The sequence below is a fragment of the Chrysochloris asiatica genome, unplaced genomic scaffold (genome assembly GCF_000296735.1).
Source record: "Chrysochloris asiatica unplaced genomic scaffold, ChrAsi1.0 scaffold00155, whole genome shotgun sequence".
In the NCBI taxonomy this organism is placed as follows: Eukaryota; Metazoa; Chordata; class Mammalia; order Afrosoricida; family Chrysochloridae; genus Chrysochloris; species Chrysochloris asiatica.
This window is the reverse complement of record NW_006408673.1, coordinates 7,854,910-7,877,595: the sequence shown is the minus strand read 5'-3', so window position 1 is coordinate 7,877,595 and position 22,686 is coordinate 7,854,910. Positions and strand designations below refer to the sequence as shown.

At 41.8% G+C, this 22,686-nt stretch overlaps 1 protein-coding gene across 1 annotated transcript in view; it reads left to right on the top strand.

Moving 5' to 3' along the window:
- The first annotated feature begins 1,817 nt into the window (after positions 1-1,817).
- PET112 (PET112 homolog (yeast)) overlaps positions 1,818-22,686 on the top strand; it is a 111,240-nt gene continuing 90,371 nt past the window's right edge. The window contains exons 1-2 of the mRNA XM_006870882.1: positions 1,818-2,026; positions 4,963-5,113. Coding sequence (XP_006870944.1) covers positions 1,851-2,026; positions 4,963-5,113 — 327 coding nt within the window. The 5' untranslated portion in view covers positions 1,818-1,850. The remainder of the gene's footprint in view (positions 2,027-4,962; positions 5,114-22,686) is intronic.

The window sequence follows — 22,686 nt, the reverse complement described above, 5'->3', positions numbered from 1 at the left end:
TGGGGCAGTCATAGTTGATGAAAAAGGAGAAAAAAGAGAAAAAAATAATGTCAATTTTAAGTAGAGTAGCTAAAAATTGCCTTCTTGTATTTAGAGGGATTAAATAGTATAATACAACAGCACAAGAATATGAATGGAAATTAATCATTGATTAATCAATAGGTTATTGATCAAGAACAACAAACCTATTGGTGTGAAGTATGCAGAATACGCACCCTTTTCCTCTGTTCCATAGTTAAAGTGAGGCACAACGATGTCTACTTGACCTATCTTCTTGGATGTTTCTAAGGCAAACCCTGCAAGCTTGGCCCCTTTTATAGTTTCCTTCTCTCAGTGAATAACTCCAACAGCCATCCAATCATGTGAGCCAGAAATCCAGGAATTAGTTGACTGTCATTGTCTCTCACCACCATATCAAATTCATCACCAAGTCTTTCATCCTTACTCCTGAAATCTATTCAAATGGGTCTATTTCTCTTTGTTTATAATCCTCTTCCCTCCTCCCCAATTGATCAGTTCTCCTGACTGACTACTACTACTCCTGAGTTTTTTCATTCCATTTTAGGTGAAAGCATTTCCCACAATGAGCTACTTCATTCAATTAGTATTTTTTAAAGGGCTACTTTGTACTCTGGGAATACTGTGCTAAATAAGTCTTACTAGGTCCCTACTCTAATGGAACTTATGGAAACAAAAGGTAAACATCAAATAGTTGCAAGTACTATCTGGTGGTGGTGGTGATTGTGAGCCATGGATTTGGTTCCAACACTTAGCAACCCTGTATAGAGTCTCTGAGGCTGTAAATTTTTACAGGAGCAGAAAGCCTCATCTTTCTCCTGAGGAACGGCTGGTAGTTTTCAACTGCTGACCTTGAGGTCAGCAGCCCGACTCATAACCACTATGCTACCAGAGCTCCTTAAGTACTACCTGTAGAATTTAAAATAGAGTAATATAGTAGAAAACGGTTGAATGGTTTACATTGTGTGTTCAAAAACATGAAATCCATGGGAGATCCAACAAGTAAGTCTGCTGAAACGATAATGTTTGCTGTCAAGAAAGACTACGTTACGCATAGGTGAGTGGTTTAGATACTGGGCAATAACAAAAACAAAAATAAAAATACATCTGGAGACTCAATCGGGTCAGCTTTTCTCCAAGCATTTCTGCAGAAATATAGTATTTATTTGTTGTTGCTAACTGCTGTCGAGTTGGTTCCGACTCATAGAGACCCTGTATAGGGTCCAGTGCTGATCCTACAGTACCATACCATAAGTCCATAGTATTTATTACCTATATGAAATTACCTTATTTCGTTAACTTCTTTTTTGTATGTCCCTTTTCCCTAGAAATTAAGTCTATGAGTTTATCAATCTTGATAATCATTGCTCATTCCCCAGTGCCTGGCGTGTATTTGTTGAACTAGTGGCCAAAGATGTATGAAGTGAGTTGACTGTGAAAGTGGGCGATCCAGGAAGTCTTCAACAGAGACGTCAAGGTCATTTACATAGCAACGTTAAATGGGTTGTAACGTCCTGACCAGATTTCTCAGCATCCGGCACCAACCGCTTACGCTCAGAACTCACACACAAGGTCACAACCAAAAACCTGTCCAATACCCCGCTAGGAGGAGTCACACTTCACAACCCACAAATTGGCCGATCTGCTCGTCAGTTCTCCTTCCTTCCCCTCTGCAACAGGGTTACGGCCACCTTCATGTGGCAATGCTCGCCGGAAGTAGTAGTCTTCCGCTCCGAGGCTGTAGAGCTTTTACATACATCTAGAACTACGCCTCCCAGGGAGCCTCGCGGCAGAGGGGAGCTGTGTCACCTGACCAAAACTCTGGAGATGTAATGGCGGCGCCCATACTTCGCTTAGGCTGTGCTGGAAGACGTTGTGCTTTAGCCGGTGTTAAAGGCGCTTCTCGTCACAGACGAGGGGCTCCGAATGGCTTCGCGCTCAACGAGATGAGGGTACAGAGCTCAATGGCCCCGAGGCCAGTAATCACAGCCCAGAAGCCGAGGAAAGGGTATACTACTTTAATCCATTGCAACCCATCTAGGAATTGAGGTGGAACTGCGGGACTGGAGAAATGGAGGCTCTACAGTCTAGATTTTTGTGTATACATTTTGGTGGGCGGTGGGGTGTTGGGCTATAATCTGGAGCCTTGAAACCTAAGTGAGAGCCCCAAATAGGTCCTCTTTCATCTCGTCCACACACATAAAACCAGGCTTGTAGCCATATCAGGAGAATTCGTGAGTGTAAAATCGCAAGTGATTCCCTGAATGTGAGGCTGCACAGATACAGGAGTAAATACATTCACCTTATTGTTAGCAGCGGGATCAGTGACACTTGTGAAGAGGCATCATATTTACCTGGCATTATTTTGTGCTACTGTGGGCCAGCACTGCTCTAAATGTAGAAAGAGAGGCTTTATGTATACGCTCTGGATTAAAATAAATAAATAAATAAACCCAATAGACCCAGGCGCAGTGATCCTGTGGGTCAGCATAAAACTTCCTCATAGGGTTTCCAAGACTAATCGTTTTGGAAACTGCCGTGGAATTTCTGCCTTGGAGTGGTTGTTGAATTGGAACCTGGCATCTTCCACCTTTCTGTTGGCAGCCAAGTGATTTAATCAGAGCATCATTAAACTCTGGATAGTGGTGGTTTATTGTCATAGTCAGAAACCCTGAGCATAGATCCTGGAGTATGCAGCAAATGGAAGAGATTTACATTCTTAGTTATGTGGAAAGTTTTGCTTATTTTGTTAGGTATTCTCTGAATAGCTGTTTATGTTACACTATATAAGACAAAGGAGATCTGGTAGTGTAGTGGTTACGAATCGGGCTTCCAACCGCAAGGTCAGCAGTTTGAAACTACCAGCTGTTCCGCGGGAGAAAGATGAGGCTTTCTGCTCTTGTAAGGATTTACAGCCTTGGAAACCCTGTACAGGGTCGTTGAGTCAGAACCAACTCCACGGCACATAATACCAACAATATAAGACAAAGGAGTCCCGGCATGGCGCTGTGGCTTAATGCACCAGAATGCACAGGTGCTTGAACTTTAAGTTTGGTGGTTCAAGCTCACTAGCTGCTCCTTGGAACCACTATACAGGGTCACTGTGGGTCGGAACCGACTCGAGGGCACTTAACAACAACATATATGACAAAAGGACCTCTGCTAGCGTAGTGCTTACGAATCAAGTTGCCAACCTCCAAGTCAACAGTTCGAAACTACCAGCTGTTCCATGGGAGAAAGATGAGGCTTTCTGCTTCTGTAGATTTACAGCCTCGGAAACCCTATTCAGGGTCGCTATGACTCAGAACCGACTCTGGTTTTTAAGTACAGAAACATAAGACACGTTTCTCATGTTTTGTTTATCCTTAGAAATAATTAAGGGAAATGTCCTGAACATTCAATTTCTGTTCTTTTAATAAATTAGATTATCTGTTAATGGAAGGTAACATTTTTTCCTCTTATGCAGTGAAACTGTGAAAATACTTTGAATAATACTTCAGTTAATGCAGAATTTCTGATGAATTCTTAGTTTAATTCTCAGCTAAAAATGCTGGGGGGGGGGTTGCACCTTAAAAAGAAGAAACGAATCTCCTTTTAATAATATACAGGAAGAGCCTCATGTGTTGAAATGATTAGTACAAAATTCAATATGGTGGTGGTGGTAGTGGTTATGTGCTGTGGAGTCAGTTCCGACTCATAGCGACCAGTACAGGGTTTCCGAGGCTGTGAATCTTTACGGGAGCAGAAAGCGTCATTTTTCTCCCGTGGAACAGCTGGTAATTTCGAACTGCTAATCTTGCAGTTCGCAGCCCGATTTGTAACCACTGTGCTACCAGAGCTCCTTAAAAAGCGTGATAGAAACAGAGAAAATATAAAGAGAATATGTTGTAGACAGATTATCTGCAGATTACCCAGCATACATGAGCTTCGTTTATAGGAACCTGGAGACACTTGTGGATGGACTGAATGGTGCAGACCCAACTGAATAGGAATGGCCAGATAAGAGAAATTGTTGTAGCATTTAACCGCTCTTTAGATTTCATAATAATAAAATCTGAGTAAACAAGCAAAGGAACATGAAATTAGTTCTTAGAAATAGAAAATTATTTTGGAAACCAAAAAAAGACCGTATTCAATGGATTAATACTTAACTAGGCACAAAATTACCAGAAAGGGTATCATTTAGTGGTGATCTGCTGTATCTGAGTACATCTGGTAGTTGTGTATGCAAGCTATTGTTATAAAATGTATTCACAAGCTGGTAGAAAATTTCCTTTTTTAATAATGATATTTGGCGTGGTTTATTTATTGCTGTTCCTCTAATAGTAGAATTTTCATGTTTAGGCTATTCTAAATAATGTTCACAAGATCACTTTTCTTCATTTGTTGTTATGCGCCCTGGAGTGGGTTCCGACTCATAGAGACCCTGTACAGAGTTTCTGAGGCTGTAAATGTTTACGGGAGCAGAAAGCCTTGTCTTTCAACCGCGGAACAGCTGGCAGTTGGAACTGCTGACCGTGAGATTAGCAGCCTGATTCTTAACCCCTATGCTGCTTTTCACTGAAGTCAGCAATCACTTGTCACCTGATACCTATTTCTAAAATATTTTAAGATGCCAAATTGTTCCATTTTGTATCAACTTTTTATTTGTCCAGTGAACTTGCCTAATTCCAAATTGTAAATGAATTTTATTTTGCCAATCTTGTTGCATGGTGTCCATTATGAGCCTTTTTTTTTTTTTTTTAATTTGGTCACCAATAAAAGAGGACCCAGTTTTAAATAGGAGGGTATAAACTTATAATAAGTTAAAAACACAAGTAGGAAATTAATATTTGGACTTTGTTATTCTGACTCATAGCAACCCTGTATAGGGTTTCCAAGACTTAAGTCTTTATGAGAACAGATAGCCTTATCTATTTCTTAATTGTGTATCTTCTCCTTTAGTGAACATGAATGGGCACCTGTGGTAGGTTTGGAAATACATGCACAGATTTCTTCCAACTCTAAACTCTTCTCCGGATCTCAAGTTCACTTTGCAGCACCTCCAAATTCTTTGGTTTCTTTTTTTGATGCATCTCTGCCTGGAACTTTGCCGGTAAGTCTTTTATGTGACCCTGTTTTCATTTGTGTCCTTCTGCTGTGCCTAGGGTTGCTATGAGTCGTATGGTACCTAACAGCAACCTAACATTTTATTAGTTAAGTGGCTCAGTTTTCTTGAATTTGTGTTAATATCCTTACACAACTCCTAAGAAATATCTGTTTCAGGAATTATGGATGAAGTGGGATAGACTAAATGATTTCTAAAGACCTGTCTCTAAAATTCCGTCTAAGTCATTCAAACATTTTCTCATTTGTTTCACAAACATTTTAGAGTGCCTACTAAACACCAGAGGCGCTGTGGTAGTGTAGTGGTTACAAGTTGGGCTGCTTAACCTCAAGGTCAACAGTTTGAAACTACTAGCTGTTTTGCAGAAGAAAGATGAGGGTTTCTGTTCCTGTAAAGATTTACAGCCTCAGAAAACCTATTCAGGGTCGCTATGAGTTGGAACCAACTCCATGGCACATAACCACCACCACCACTAAACACCAGACACTGTTATTAAATGAAACATAAAAATGAATGAAGAGCCTTGCCTTAGAGTAAGTCTCAGACTTGTAAACAAATACAGTTCGGTGTGACTATTCTTTTTTTTTTTTTTTTTTAAATATTTTGTTGTGAATTATGTGATCGTTTACATGGGAGAACATTAGCTTTACATTCATCCTATTGTATATCGTTACATTTACATGGTTACAATCCCCTCCATGCATCATCAACCAACCAAAGGGTATACCCCGCAAGCCTGTCCCCCAGTCATCAGCACACAACCCCTCTTCCTCTCTGGGTCTAGAGTTCCCAGCTGCTCCGTCTCTCCACGTCATCGTCTCTGCCTCCATCTCTGGTATCATTGTTTCTCTGGGTAGGGTCCTGCTTTCTGCTCTTCTCCTTTGATGGTCCCAGGGACCTCCGCTCCTAGACTGCAAAGTCAACCACTCCCCTCCTTTGATTCAAAATTGCCAATACCAGTCCGTTTTAGTTCACTAATACCTAGAATATGGGTGTTTATGCATTCCATTTCCTCTGACAACTTACAGTTTTTATAGAGTCATTTGTTTTACATTGCGTGTTTCATTTCCTAATGGATGTTTGCAGCTGTTCTCTTCATTTTGAATTGTGCCCCATCAGTAAATGGAGGTCTCAAAAGCTTTACTCCATTTGCATCATCATGCTTAGCTCTTCATCCCTAGTCACATTTTGAGTGCCTTCCAAACTGAAGGACTCATCTTCTGGCAATACATCTTGCAATATTCTGGTGCTGTTCATAATGTTTCAATAATATTCTTGTGCTGACGGTGTTCCACTGTTATTCATAAGGTTTTCAGTGGCTCAACATTCAGAAGTTGCCTGCCTCTACTTCTTCCCAGTGTGTCTACAGAACGTCTACCTTAACATTTCCAACCCTCACAGTCAGTCCTGATAGTAATTATTCACTATTGTAACACATGAGTGCTATCCACATCTCCTTTCATCAGTCCTGCCCAGATAGATTGGATACTACTCAGTGGAGGTTCTACCTTATTCCCTTGCGCCCTTTAGATCTAGGCTCTCTCTTGAAAGCTTGTAAGCCAGTCACTTCTTGCCTTTGAAGCCCCCCTCCTCCATTTTGGGTAGCCAGTGTCTAAGTTACTCATCTCTGTCTACCCTGTGTATTGAGGGGGTGTGAATGATTCTCACTGTACTGCATCCATAGGTGTAGGTCAAGTTCATCAAATTGTATCAGATTATGCTTTTTACCCTCTTCTTTCTTCTTCTAGTTGAGCTCTGATCATCCAGTCATTGAAGCCAGATCAAGTGGGTATTATCTGCAAGTGTGGGTGTTCTTGTCCATATGCCCTCTCTTCTTATCAGCTGGATGATTCACTCTCCACTCTAGTCCTCTGTGGCTCTGTCAGTGACTCTGGGCCCAGGAGTCCTCAGGTCTTGCCAAACTGCTGGCCAACAGGGTCTCCACCCAGGTTCACAGGAGCGCATTGAATGTGGTTGGACTTAACTTGCAGCTTCATTACTGTTTTTCCCTCACTTCCCCTTATTGGTGACCAACATGGTCACCAGTCAGAGCACGTGTCTGCTCGTGTATTCCCATTGAGTCTTAGTCTTATAAGGGGGCTTGCCCTGAGGGGACCCGACTGCTTGCCTTTGATGTCTCCTGGGCGAGCAACTTGCTTGTTCTTGTAGTAGTCAGTCAGTCTGCCTGTATTGTTTTGTATTTTTCCTGTTGGTCTTTCTTTTAAGCAGTGTCTTCTGTTCTTCTGGCCATTCCAGGCTGGTCTGCTTGTCCTTTCCAGTGGAAATTTCCCACCTCAGAAGGTTCTGGATGGGGTTCAGGATTCCCCCTATGGTCTTATGTAATGCAGAGGCTCCACAGGAAGCCTCCTTCACTGGGCACGTTGTAGCCTTATTTTAGGTATTCCAATCAGTTATAGGCAGAAGATGGCCTTCCAAGCTTTCTTTGGTGAAATTTCTGGCTATTCCTTTCTCTCCCCGTCAAGTGTCTATTTTATAATGGTATGCCAGGGAAACCAAGATTCAAAAGACAGCCAAGCATTTTAATATTATTTCCTCCCTTTTGCCCATTCCAGCCATGTCACAACCCCTGTATCCCAGAGCCCTGTTGTTCCTAGGTTGTACATACATCATTATTTACCTCTGTCCCACTTAGCCCATGCAAACCTGCCTAATTGTTATCCCATCGCCTTGTTCTTCCATTGCATTTCCCCTTCTTGTGTATTTCCCCCCTCCCCAGTACCCAAACTATCCTGTGTCTATGCCCTGCCCTATGCTACACCTTCCCCTCCCTCCCCTCACCCCACCCCCGACATCCTGGTAACCAGCAAAGAATTCCCCCTCCCCCCCTTTAGTATGGGTTCTTTTTCTTAGTCATTTACAGTAGTGGTCCTATACAGTATTTCTCCTTTTGTGACTGAATAATTTCACTCATCAGTGTGATTATTCTTGTGAAGTTACTATGTAGAGGATGTTTTTGAAACTCTGAGGAGGGATTCTTAAAGGGAGGGAATATTGAGTGAAATTAGGGTAGAGCTATAGAAGGTTAAGGAAAGGTTGTTCGGGGAGATGGCATATGAGATACATGAGAAACCAAGTAGGAGTTAATTAGGCCGATAAACAAAAGAAGAGGGGTCTAGTTAAAGGAAGCATTGAGTTAAAATTAGATAATGCCATCAATTCTTGGTTTTACGGTAGTTGTGCCCTATAAAGTCACCGCAAACCCTGACCTATTGCATCTAGAGGAAGTACAGAGTTAGGTTCCTGCAAATTTCTGATCGCAACATTTTCATCAGCTGATCAATATATAACCTTGTTATATGTGTGCTTCTGTTGAAAGACACTTATATGATATATATTGTTGATTGATTAACGCTGAACTCATGCCTAGTGGCATTATAACTCACACCTGAACGAAGCTTGTCTGATATACATATTTTCACCCCAATGCTTATCACAGCCTCATTGCATTTAGGAACACTAAACAAATCTTCAGTGTTATACTTAGGGGCTGTGTTAAACAGTCACATAACCAACAAACCCCACAAAAATTTGAAAAACATGGCATTAAATAGACCATGAGATGGATATTTGAAACAAGAAGGTAGAGTGTTGCCTTGTTCTACCTCAGCTGGGAGCACATGCGGCAGGTAATTCTATTTTTTCGCTGTACTGTGTGTATCCACAAATAACTGAAAGAAAGCATAGTGAGTATTGATTTGGGCAAGTAGGTGAATTTGCAGATACATAATGGTGAAAAATGAGGATAGGCTGTAATTGGCTATTTATTAACACAGATATGTACATTGTTCTTCCAGCCTTCGAAAGTAAGCCAAATATATGAAAATATATGGTAAAAATTTTGCTGATGAGTATATGGGATGCAATGATTTTCTGGGCTTAAGTAAAACTGAGTAATGATTTTAGATCAGTGCATATTGTGGTTGGCTTTTGTCTCCATTATTGTCACTTCTTAGTGTTCGAAAACTACAATTGTTATTGACCTTAGCAGTGTACTACCATTTGTGATTGATGCTGCATTCTTTGTGTAGATTCCATGGATAAGAAAATCATAAGAGTAGGTCCAGGTGCTATAGGGTCTGCTAAGTGTAGGGTTTCTGGGCCATTCTTTTTTGTGTGTGTCAGTTGAGTGAAGGTTAACAGAGCAGATCTTCAGTTTCACATTCAACATATTATATACTTAGTTTTTGTTTTGTTTTTTAATGTTTTATTGTGAATTATGTGATGGTTTACATGGGAGAACATTAGTTTTTCATTCATCCTATCCTGTATTATTTCATTGTCATGGTTACAATCCCCTCCATGCATCATCAACCAACCAAAGGGTATACCCTGAAAGCCTGCCCCCAGGTCATCAGCACACAGCCCCTCTCCCTCTCTGGGTCTAAAGTCCCCAGCCGCTCCATCTCTCCAGGTCATCGTCTCTGCCTCTATCTCTGGCGTCACTGCTTCTCTGGGTAGGGTTCCACTCTCTGCTCTTCTCCCTTGATGGTCCCAGGGACCTTCACTCCTAGACTGTTAAGTCAATCACTCCCCTCCTTGCTACAAAACGGTCTACCTTTACATTTCCAACCCTCACAATCAGTCCTGATAACAATGATTCACTATTGTGTCACAAGAGACCTATCTGCATTTCCTTTCATCAGCCGTGCCTAGACAGATTGGGTACTACTCAGGGGAGATTCTACCTTCCTCCATGCCCTCTGGATCTAGGTTCCCTCTTGAAAGCTTATACACTTAGTTTTATCTCAAAGATTTGTAATCCCCTCAATGTAACATCACTTATCCCACCTACTCCGTGTGCTTCTCCTGTCTATTCCTTCTTCTTTCCCATCCCTTTTGAATTTTGTCCTTAGGCAGATGCTGCCCTTTTGATCTTGAATGATTGGCCCTTCTTGAATGATTAGTGTGTGTACCTCACTAATGTTGTTGGCCCCTATATACCTATCTAGTGCTTGTCTGAAAATTGAACCACTGTGGTGAGTTCAGTTCCAGACCTGAACGATTACCTAGGACCATAGTCTCCGGGTTCCACCAGTCTCTGTATGACCAGTAAGCCTGGTCTTTTTCTTTTTTGTTGTTGTTCTACATTTTCTACAACTCAATCCAAGGCCTTCTAATGTAACCCCTTTCTAATGAGCAGTTGGGAGTGGTAGCCGGGCATCATCTAGTTCCTCTGGTCTCAGGATCGATGAGACTGATGTTCATGTGGTCCATGAGTCCTTTGGACTAATGGTTTTCAATTTGCATCACTTTTCTCTGGACAGGGAGAGACAAATAGTTGCACCTTAGATGGCTGCTCATGAGCTTTTGAGATCTCTTGATCTTGAAGAGGTGATGCAGAACAATGCGGTAACAATGCAAAAGTGGGAGAGGGAGTGGACTGTCATGGATGAATTCCATTTTCTCCACCTTGTTCACACAAGTGAGAGCTGGTTAAATAGCTATGGCAGGCCTGCAGGGTGGAGGTGGACTTTACCCACAGTCATTGGCCAGAATGATAACTCTCAGACCTGGGGCACTGGTTCTATTAGGGCAACATCTCTGCCTTTTGGAACTTTTCCCTTACTGTATTCTTTTTCAAGGCAGACTCCTATCATGCAGGGTCACTATCTTAAATTCTAAAGTGCTTCTATAACAGAAATAACTCAGTGAACAGAATTGTATTTTCTCACAGTTTAGGAAGCTAGATGTCCGGATTCAGAGTGTCAGCTCTAAGGGAAGTGTTATCTGTTGAGTCTTGGGAAAAATCATTATCTCAGCTTCTCTAGCTGGCCATCCTTAGGATTGTGAACTTGTCTGCCTCCATCATCTTCAGAGAGTGTAGGCCTTTGCATTGTCTGCTTTTTTTCTGTGCCTAATCTCTCTTTTATTCAGGGAGTCCCTGGGCTACAAATGTCCAACTGACACACAGTTGAGCCATCCCCTCAAAAATAAAAAAGGCTATATATTAAAAATTCGAGATACATATAACAAATGGGCACTACTTTGCGACAGGCATCAAAACATTATTTCCTGAGTGGTTGTGTGGGGGGCAATTAACTGAAATGTCAGCAGTGTGAATCTACCAGCCGCTCCACGGGAGAAAGATGAGGCTTTCTGTTCCCATAAAGAGTTACAGCCTCGCAAACCCTATACAGGGTCGCTATGAGTCGGAACTGACTCCACGGCACACAACCACAACTACCATTATTAGATTAAAGGTGTTGTAATGTGTCTAGAAGTCTTTCTTTGATGTTTTTATGCATAGAAAGGCACATTATATTAAGAAAAATATTTGACAGATATATGTGAGCCGTATAATGGCTCCAGTTTACCCACCAATTCAACTTAAAGACAGATTTAGGAACAGAACTTGCTTGTAATCCAGGGACAGGCTGTTATCTCAAAAGTAATTGGCTTAAGAAACACCCTACACTGATATGGCCTCATTATCATAATAAAAAGCCTGTTTCCAAATGAGACTACACCCATAGGTATGTTGTTGTTGTTATGTGCCATGGAGTCGGTTCCGACTCATAGTGACCCTGTACAGGGTTTCTGAGGCTGTAAATCTTCACGGAAGCAGAAAGCCTCATCTTTCTCCCGTGGAACAGCTGGTAGTTTCAAACTGCTGACCTTGAGGTTCGTAGACTGATTCGTAACCACTACGCTACCAGAGCTCCTTACCACAGGTGTAGAGGTTAGTATTTATAGCACATATTTTGGGGGGACACAATTCAATCCTTATTAACCACCTCTGATTCGTTGTTATATCCTTCTGATGGAAGATAAGTGCAGACGTCTTTATGTGTCTCTTTTTCTGGCTGTGAATCTATGTTGTTATGTGCCATCGAGTCATTTCTAACTCATAGTAATCCTGTGTAGGGTTTCTGAGGCTGTAAAATTATACCTGAGCAGAAAGCCTCATTTTTCTTCCAAAAAGCATGTTGGTGGGTTTGAACTACTGGCTTTGTGGTTAGCAGTTCAGTGTTTATTCTACAGCACCAATAGGAATCCAGAGTTTCTATGTTGTTGTTGTTAAGTGCCATTGAGTCGGTTCTGACCCATAGTGACCCTATATAGGGTCTCTGAGGAGCGACTGGTGAGCATGAACTGTCAACCTTGTGGTTCAAACCAACTTTATAGTCCAACACATTAACCCACAGTGCCACACTCCAGAGTATCGAGAAGGGACACATTTTGTTACAAATGCATGGGTTCTTTTTTGGATAGCTATTCAGATATGTTTTCATTAAGTGCTGTCAAAGTGGTTCAGACTCATGGCATCCCTGTATAGGGTTTCCAAGGAGTGGCTGATGAGTTTGAATCACTGACCTTGCAGTTAATAATTCGGTGCTTATCCTACAGCGCCACACCAGGACTCTAATTTAGATACAGTGGAAATGAAATAATATTAAGACAGGTGAAATGAAAGGCAGTTTATTACTATGTCTCTCTCTTTTTCCTTCTGTGTTAAAAACCTCCTCGTCCCACCAAACTTGGTAGTCCAAGAGACTAAGTATATGCTCTGCATTCTTTCTGGGTTCCTCCAGCTAGCTGGGAATGTGCTAAGTGTACTTACTAAAGTTCATATATAGAAACAGACCCATTGGCAGATAGACATGTTTTCCGTCAATAGGCTTTTCAGATCATTCTGAGAAATGGTCAGATATTAAAGGCAATTCAAAAGAACTCAAGTGGCAGCATGCTTTGAAAGACTTGTTGTTGCACACTGAAGGGAAAAGGTATTTGCCCAGGGATAAGTGTATGAATGAAACCGTGGAGGTGTTTGGGATATTTGGGCTTGAGAGCTTGTCTTAAATTGACTAAATGGCAAGGCAAGAGATGCAGTTTTGGCTTGAGCTAGTATTTGTTGTACCTAAATGGGTCATTCTCTAGACAGAGCTAACCTGTCTCTTTTACTGAAATGTGTCTATCTTGAAAGGGTCCATTTTAACAGGTGAGCTAAATTATAACAAAAACACCAGGACAAAACACTGTCACTCGCATAGCATTTTAGAACGTTGTGATTTACCTGTATGTGGATTTAAAGCATCCAGGACTGTTTGATGGCGGTCCATCTTGAGCCCTACGAAGATGATGGAGCACTCTCTGAAATCCTGTCCCTTGACCTGGTAACTAACACCTTGTAACAAAACCAGTCATTTGAGAGCATGTTTCTATTTCTAAGGATTTAGATTCGAACATTATGTGTTTTGTTAATTATGTAAGCCAAGAAGGATGTGTGATTCATGATGGTGCTTGAAATTCTCTCTGTCCAGGGCTTATACTATTTATCCTCTCCTCTCCCGCATGTTCTCCTACCTCTGACTCATAGCAGCTCCTTCTCACATGGTGTTTTCCTCCACCTGGCTGTTAAATGTTGTTTTTTCCCCTGGCTCATTCCTTTGCTCTTATTTCTTTTTGTTCCCTGTGCCCTTCTGGGCAGTCTTGTTGACCCTCAAATAAAGTTCTTATCTCTATTTCTAACTTTCCACTGGACATTTCCATTTGGATGATTCAGGAGCATCTTAAATTCAGCAGTTCTAATATTGAATCTATTATCTTTTCTCACCAACGTTTCATAGCCTCCTGACAAAACAATAAATCAACAGTTAAGTGTGTGTGTGGGATAGTTTGTTCGGAAATGGATGTAAGAGAAGTGTGTGTATGTGTGTGTGTGTGTGTGTGCCTTGTGATATGTGATACGCACGCATGAGCACATGTATCAGAGGAACAACAAAAATCAACAGGAAGAGGCTGATTTATTCAATTAATGATGATAGGAAAATTGAGTCACTATTTGGAAATGTAATATCATTAGAGTTCCTCTCATATATCAAAGTAAAATTTACAATATGTACAAGTTAAATATAAAATTAAACCCAGGAAAAAAATACAAGAGAATATTTATTTGTTCTTTGGATGGGGAGAAACTTTGTAAACATGAAATTAAGAGGAAAAATTCACAAGGAGAAATGATAGATTTTTTTTTTATCAAATAACTCCTTATTTGCCCACCAGTTATTGTAACAATCTATTTTAGGTAATGTGGGTCAAAGATTTATACACAGAGATATCTAGTAGGGCTATTTGTAATGATGCAAATTGGAAGCAACCAGAATTTCCCAGTAATGGGTAATGGTGGAGTAAATAATGATATATCTTTACAGTGGAATATTATGAAGTGTTTATAAAGATTTTTTTAGTAACTTAAGAGACTACCAAAGATATAAGTCTAGTAAGATGAGTAGAATTTGCATGTGGGTTATTCAGTCTTCTCTGCCTCAGTTTCTTACTTTTAAAGTGAGACTAATGGAGTCCTGGTGAGGTGCTTTGGGTTAATGCGCCAGACTGTAAAGCCGTTTGAACTGCAAGGTCGGTGGTTCAAGCTCACTAGCTGCTCCTGAGAAACCCTATGTAGGGTCGCCATGGGTCAGAATCGACTCGACAGCACTTAACAATACATGAATATTTGATTTAAAAACCCGACAAGTGGCCATTGCATCAGTTGTAACTCGTGGTGACCTTGTGTGTTTCCGAGTAGAATTGCACTCCATAGGGTTTTCAGAGTTTCCAGCTTTTGGAAACTGATTGCCAGGTCTTTCTACAAGGACAGCCCTGGATGATTTTAAATTGCTAACCTCTTGGTTAATCAAGCACACAATTCTTACCTAACAGCAGAATAATTTCTCAGAATGGAAGGACACAGGTCTCCAAATCAAGAGCCTGCCAACTACTCAACACAGGAGCAAAAATAGTCTCTTATCCAGTCATGTCCTCATGATGTTTAAGAACACCAGGCATAAAGATAAGGTACTAAAGCTTAGAGAGAGAGAATCACTTGCAAACAACTGGAAATCAGAAAGGATCACCAAGTTTCTTAACAGCATCACTTTAAACTAGAAGAGAATGGATCAGTGCCTGAAAAATCTGTGGGGAAAACATTCATTCGAACCTAAAATTTTGTACCAGCACTGTCAATCAGATGTGAAAGTAAAATCATGCTCTTTTTTAGATGTGAAGAGTCTCAAAAAATTTGCTTTCTTTTATTACAGGAATCTTTCAGGGAATTTGCACCTCTAAAGTGAGAGGTTTAAAATTCTGAGTGATTTTAAATTAGGAAAGGTGTATGCCAGGGTTGTATCCTTTCAGCACGTTTACTCAACCTGTATGCTGAGCAAATAATCCAAGAAGCTGGATTATATGAAGAACAACGTGACACCAGGATAGGAGGTAGACTCATTAACAACTTGAGCTATGCAGATGATACAACCTTGTTTGCTAGAAGAGGGCTTAAAATACTTATTGAAGAAGATCAAAGACCATAGCTTTCAGTATGGATTGCACCTCAACATAAAGACAATGAAAATCCTCACAACTGGTCCAGTAAATAACATCATGATAAATGGAGAAAAGGTTGAAGTTGTCAAAGATTTCATTTTGCTTGGATCCACAATCAGCATTTATGGAAGCAACAGTCAAATAAAACAGTGTATTACATCAGGCAAATCTGCTGCACAGACTTAAATAGCATGGATGTCACTTTAAGGACTAAGGTGCACCTGACCCAAGCCATGGTACTTTCAGTGGCCTCACATGCATGCAAAAACTGGACAATGTATCAGGCATACTGGAGAAGAATTGATATATTTGAATTGTGGTGGTTAAGAATATTGAAAGTACCATGGACTGCCATAACAAATCTATCTTGGAAGAAGTATAGCCAGAATGCTTCTTAGAAGTGACCATGGCAAGATTGTATCTTACATACTTTGAACATGTCAGAAAGGACCAGTCTTGCACATCATGTTCAGTAAAGTGGAAGTTCAATAAAAAATAAATAAATAAATAAATAAATAAAAGAGGAAGACCCCAAACAAGATGAATTGAAATAGTGGCTGCCACAGTGGGCTCAAGTATGATAATGTGAGGATGGTGCAGAACTGGGCAGTGTTTCACCCTGCTGTACATAGGGTCCCTATGAGTTAGAAACGACTCAACAGCCCCTAACAACAAGGTGAGAGATCCAAACAGAATAGCAGTGGGGAAGTCCCAGGAACCCACTCTGCCCCAGGATCAGAGGGCCTGAGAATGTATGAATCTAGAAGGGATGAGAGGTGTCTAGAAAAGGTGGTGGAAATTACCTGATGCATATACTGAAAAGGGATTTTCCATGGAAGCTGGATTCTGAGACAAATCCACCACCCATCAGTGAATTTATTGTACAGTGGTGTCCTGCCTGTTGCTATGATGCTGAAATCTGTGCCACTGGCATTTCAGATATCTGCAGCGTCTCCCATGGTAGACAGGTTTCAGCAGAGCCTTCAGACTAAACAAACTAGGAAGAAAATCCTGGTGGTCTACTTCTGAAAATCAGAGAATGAAAACCCTGTGGATCACATCATTAGGAGGGATCAGTCACTGGAGGAGAGCATCATGTTTGATACAGCAGAGCGCCAGCTAGGGAGAGAAATACCCTTGGTGAGGTACATTCGCACAGTAGCTACGGCCGTGGATTCAAACTTGCTGGTGATCCTGAGTATGACAAAACATTTTGTTTGAACATCAGATAGCCCTGAGTAAGAGTGTTAATGTAGTTTACCTATATCTGTCTTGAGAAGAATGACAGTGGGTACATGAAAAAAGTGAAGCAAATGAAAAATATCACAACGCCAGGAAATATAGCGTCTAAGAAAGGCCATGTCATCATAGTACACTCAATGGCTAAATAATACTCATAAAAGTACCCACTGTTTATTTAAGAACAGCTGTGAGATAGGAGAACCAAATCCTCATCCCCCATTAATTGGAAGTCAGTTGTAAATGGATAAAGCCAGCAAAAGGAATATAAGTAGATGTTTTAGTCACAGAGCAGGGGAGGCCTCGTTCTCCTTTTCAGGACTTAAGTTACTTGATTGCTTGTTTGTTTTGAAAAAAAAAATTTTTTTTTTCACTACTTTAAATGAAAGGAGTGCTGGCAGCATAGTGGGTTACGAGTTGGTCTGCTAACCACAGGTCGGCAGTTTGAATCTACAAGTCAGTCCATGGGAGAAAGATGAGGCCTTCTGTTCCTGTAAAGATTTACATCCTGGGGAACCTTAGACAGCGTGGCTGTGAGTCAGAACCATGGCACACAACCACCACCACTTTAAATAAAGTGATGAGTGAAAGATTTAGAATTCCTAAGAGACAGATTATTTGTCAAGGGGTTTTTCAATGAAGTTTATTTTATATGTAAGATGTTATGGGTTTCTCACTGGTTGTCTGGAGAAATATCTTTCTCTTTTGTTCCCAAAGTCCAAACAGTGGAGACGCTCCCTTGGTAACTCCCGCCCCACCCTGATCTTAGAAGAGTGGACTCTCCCAATCCACATTCTGGAGTCATCTACACTCAAACACATGCATATGATGGGGTCTTTGGTTCCTCTAGGGGCGAAGTGGCTTTCCTTCAGTTTTTCTACTTCAGATGGTAGATGACTCCTGCCGTGGCTCTGTAGGACCAGCACTGGACTGTGAACCACAAAGTCGGTGGTTCAAACCCACCAGTCTCTCCTTGGAAACTATACAGGATTGCTATGAGTCGGAACTGATTCAACAGCTCTTAACAACAACAACAACTGGCATCTTATTATAGGAATCCTAGTGTGGCGCTGTGTAAGAGAAACACTAGAAGGCTAACTGCAGTGTTGACAGCTCAAACCCACTACCCGCTCCTTGGAAACCCTATGCAGAGTCTCTATGAGTCGGAATCGACTTAACAGCACTTAACAAACAACATCCTTATCATTTGGGTTGTTTTGAGGTGAACATGTTTTTATTCCTGATTAGAAATATAATGGAATAGGAAGTATGCATAAAGTCTTACAACATAATAGAGTACGATGTAGAAGTTTTGCAAAATATCTTATTACTTCACCTATTAACTATTAAGTCCTGGTGTGGCACTATAGAATAAGCACTAGGCTGCTATCCTCAAGGTTGGAAGTTCATACCCACCAGCCATTCCTTGGAAAGCCTACACAAGGTTGCTGAGTCAGAACAGGCTCAATGACACTTAACAGCACTTTATAACTTATGTAAATGATCTCTTGAGAATAGAATGGGCCAAGTCCTGAACATGGCTCCATGTTCTAGAGTCACAGTGCATAGCATAATGGCACAGGTCATGGAGGTGGTGGCGGTGGTAGTGGTGTGCTGTGGAATCTGTTCCGACTCATAGCAACCCTGCATAGGGTTTCTGAGGCTGCAGCTCTTTACAGGAGCAGATAGTGTGATGGTTTTTCATGTCTCTCTTTTCTCCAGATTAAGGAAGGATTGCCATATGGCAAATGGCCAAGATGCCTTGGTCAGCAGGTGATAGATTTCCCGAAGGTCCCTTGGCACAGCATATTACTTAAAAATAGGAAGATAAATGCCAGACAAGGCCGCTGAACAATCTGAAGGAGGTTGTTGCCAAGGAAGAGGACTGCATGTAGGAAGGCGCAGAATGGAGAACTGTTGCTTGTTGTAATTGTTGTTAAGTACCATTGAGTCGATTCCGATTCATAGGTAATTTATAACTGCATGTGTGTAATATTTTGTTAAGAAACTAAAAGTTAAGCTTAAGAGAACAAGATCTAAAGAAGAAATGACTATTGGTAGAGACTGGATCCCGAGAAAAGAGGCGATGTGTACAGATAAGGAGAAGAACAGCTTCCTGGCAGCAACCCAAGAGAAAGGCAGCAACTCGCCTCTTGGGCTGCAGATGAGTTTCAGGTGTGAGCAAGGAGTGCTTAGGACACTCCCATCTCACTGTACCTTATTGGTGTATTTTTTTCTAGTTTTATATAATGTTTCTTGTATGCAAGATCTGCGGGTGGCTAACTTTCTTAGCGTCTGTGTGCCTCCAACCATTCCTGTTTTTCCCTCACTCTTGAATTGTTGTTGTTGTGAACATTGAGTTGATTCTGACCATAGTGACCCTGTATAGGGTTTCCGAGGAGCAGCTGGTGAGTTTGAACTGCCGGCCTTGCAGTTCAGACTGCTTTGCAGTCTGGCGCATTAACCCACAGCGCCACACCAGGACTCCCACTCTTGAGTGAAAGTGGAAAATTCTTACTTGATGGTTATTGCCTCAGCATTTGGACTACATGATTCCATTGTCCTTGGGCATCTCTTACTGCTAATGAAAGAGTTTGCATCCTGTGTAGATCATCTGATTTCTCTCTGTGGTAGCTTTAGCCAAAATGTGTCCAGGTGCGGGTTTGTTTTTATCTGTTGAGGTTGGTACTCAGTATGATTTTTTTTTTTTAACTGAAGGACTACGCTCTGGACTGTGGAGATATCTCTGTGGGATGAATTCACAGTGGCTTGCTTGTACCAGGGCCTCAGGGACCTCACTGAAAGAGCATGTTTTTATATTTATTTTGTCACTGCAGACTGCCACACAGTGCCAGTATTCAAGTCCCATACCCAAGCCAGGTTCAAGGCTGCTGTTGTTTTTAGAGGCAGTCAAGCTGACCCTATTTTGACAGAATAGAACTGCCCCATAGGATTTTCTAGGCTGCCGCTTCTTGGAAACCCTATACAGGGTTGCTATGGGTCAGAATCGACTTGATGGCACTTAACAATAACAACAATCTTTAAGGGGACTCCTGGTGTGGCACTGTAAGTTCAGCACTGGACTGCGAACCACAAGGTCAAAGGTTCAAATCCACCAGCTGTTCCCTGGAAACCCTATACAGGGTTGCTACAAGTCAGAACCGACTCGATGGCACTTAACAACAAACAATAATGATCTTTAAGGAGTCCAGATGTAGTGCTGTAGAATAAACACTCAACTACAAGGTCAGGGGTTCAAACTCACCAGTTGCTCCATGGAAACCTTATACAGAGTCACTATGAGTCTGAACTGACTAAATAGCACTTAACAAAAGCAATCTTTATGGGAGGAGTGCAGTGACTCTAGAGGATAAGCACTGGACTGCAAACCACACGGCTGATGGTTTGAGACCACCAGACACTCCTTGGAAGAAAGATGAGGCTTTCTGTTCCCACAAAAATTTACAGACTTAGAAACACTACTAGTCAGAAGTATTTTTTGACAGTACTTAACAATAATAACAGCATTCTTTATGGCAGCAGATCACCAGATCTTTCTCCAGTGGAGCCACTAGGTGGGTTTGAACTGCCAAGCTGTCACTTAACAGTGAAGTACTTACCTGTTGTGACACCAGGGCTCCTTAGTACAGGACTAGGGATTCATGCTTCGCATAGGATGGTGACCTACTTTACCTCTCACAGGGCGCTGTTCCTCCTCCTCTCCTGCGGGGCTACAGCTTTGGTTTCCGTTCCTAAGCTGCTTTAAAATTGCAGCATTTGGTGTCTGTTTAGCCTGGTTAATAATGATGGTTGTTGTTGTTAAGTGTCATTGAGTCAGTTCCGACCCTTTACAGGGTTTCTGAGGAGCAGCTGGTGAGTTTGAACTGCCGACCTTGTGGTTCAAATGGACCTTCCAGTTCAGCACAGTAACCCACAGCGCTACACGATGATAGTACCAGCTATACGGTAGGCCCTGACTTACATGAATTTCTTAACAACCATGTGAGGATGTTACTATCCTTATCCCAATTAGAAAGTAAGTAGAGAAGCCAAGATTCAAACCCAGAAGTATGGGTTCAGGAGCCCTGGTGGTGGAGTGGGCTAAGCAATGGACTGCTCACTACAGGTGGTGGTCCAAACCCATCAACAACTCTGAGGGAGAACAATGAGGTCCCTTGTTTCAGTAAAGCTTAAGAGTCTCGGAAACTCTATGGAACAGTTGTACTCTGTCCTATCAGGTCGCTCAATGGCAGTGGATTTGGGTTTTGTTGTTGTTGTTAGTCAGGTTCAAAGTTCATACTCTTAGACCCTTTGCTGCCCTGCTTCTTGAGGTGACAGGTGGTTGTTTTTTTTTAATGTTTTATTGTGAATTATGTGATAGTTTACATGGGAGAACATTAGTTTTACATTCATCTTATTGTATATCGTTTCATTGCCATGGTTACTATCCCCTCCATGCATCATCAACCAACCAAAGGGTTTATACACTACAAGCCTGCCCACCCCTCACCACCCCCCAGTCGTCAGCACACAGCCCTTCCCCTCTCTGGGTCTAAAGTCCCCAACTGCTCCATCTCTCCACGTCATTGTCTCTGCTTCCATCTCTGGCATCGCTGCTTCTCTGGGTAGGGTCCCGCTCTCCACTCTTTTCCCTTGATGGTCCCAGGGACCTCCGCTCCTAGACTGCAAAGTTAATCATGCCCTTCCTTGTTACAAAATGTCTACCTTTACATTTCCAACCCTCACAATCAGTCCTGATAACAATTATTCACTATTATTATCACAAGTCCTGCCTAGACAGATTGGATACTACTCAGTGGAGATTCTACCTTCCTCCATGCCCTCTGGATCTAGGTTCCCTCTTGAAAGCTTGTAAGCCAGTCACTTCTTGCCTTTTTAGCCCTCCCCCCTTCCCCCCCGCCCCCCATTTTGGGTAGCCAATGTCCAAGTTGCCCATCCCTGTCTACTCTGTGTATGGAAGGGGTGGAAATGATCCTTGCTGTAAGGATTTGTTCCCTCTTTTGAGCTACTGCAGCCATAGGTGTAGGTCAAGTTCATCAAATTGTATCAGATTACTCTTTTTTTCTTCTACTTTCTCCTTCTGGTTGAGCTCTGATCAACCAGTCATGGAAACCAGGTCAAGTTGGTATTATCTGCAAGTGTGGGTGTTCTTGTGCATATGCCCTCACTTCTTATATTCTGGACACTTCACTCTCCACTCTAGTCCTCTGTGGCTATGTCACTGACTCTGGGCCCAGGAGTCCCCAGGTCTTGCCACACTACTGGCCAACCAGGTCTCCACTCGGGTTCACAGGAGTCTATTGAATATTGTAGGGCTTAGCTTGCAGCTTCATTGCTGTTTTTCCCTCACTTCCCCTTATCGGTGACGAACGTGGTCACCAATAAGAGCGTGTATTCCCATTGAGTCTTAGTCTTGGAAGGGGGTTTACACTGAGGGGATGTGACCACTTGCCTTGATGTCTCCTGGGCAAGCAACTTGCTTGTTCTTGTAGTAACAGTTGGTCTGCCTATATTGTTTTGTATTTTTCCTATAGGTCTTTCTTTCAAGAAGTATCTTCTGTTCTTCTAGCCACTCCAGGCTGGTCTGCTCATCCATTCAAGTGGAAATTTCCCATCTCTGAAGATCTGGATGTGGTTCAGGCTTCTACCTATAGTCTTATGTAATGCATAGGCTCTGCAGGAAGCCTCCTTCACTGGGCTTGTTTTAGCCCCATTTTAGGTATTCCAATCAGTTATAGGCAGAAGATGGATTTACAAGCTTTCTATGATGATGTTTCTGGCTATTCCTTTCTCTCCCCCTCCAGTGTCTATTTTATAATATAATGCAAGGAAAACCAAGATTCAAAAGACAGCCAAGCATTTTAACATTATACCCTCCTTTCCCCCGTTCATGTCTGAATCTCTGTATCCCAGAGCCCTGTTGTTCGAAGGTTGTGCATACATTATTATTTACCTCT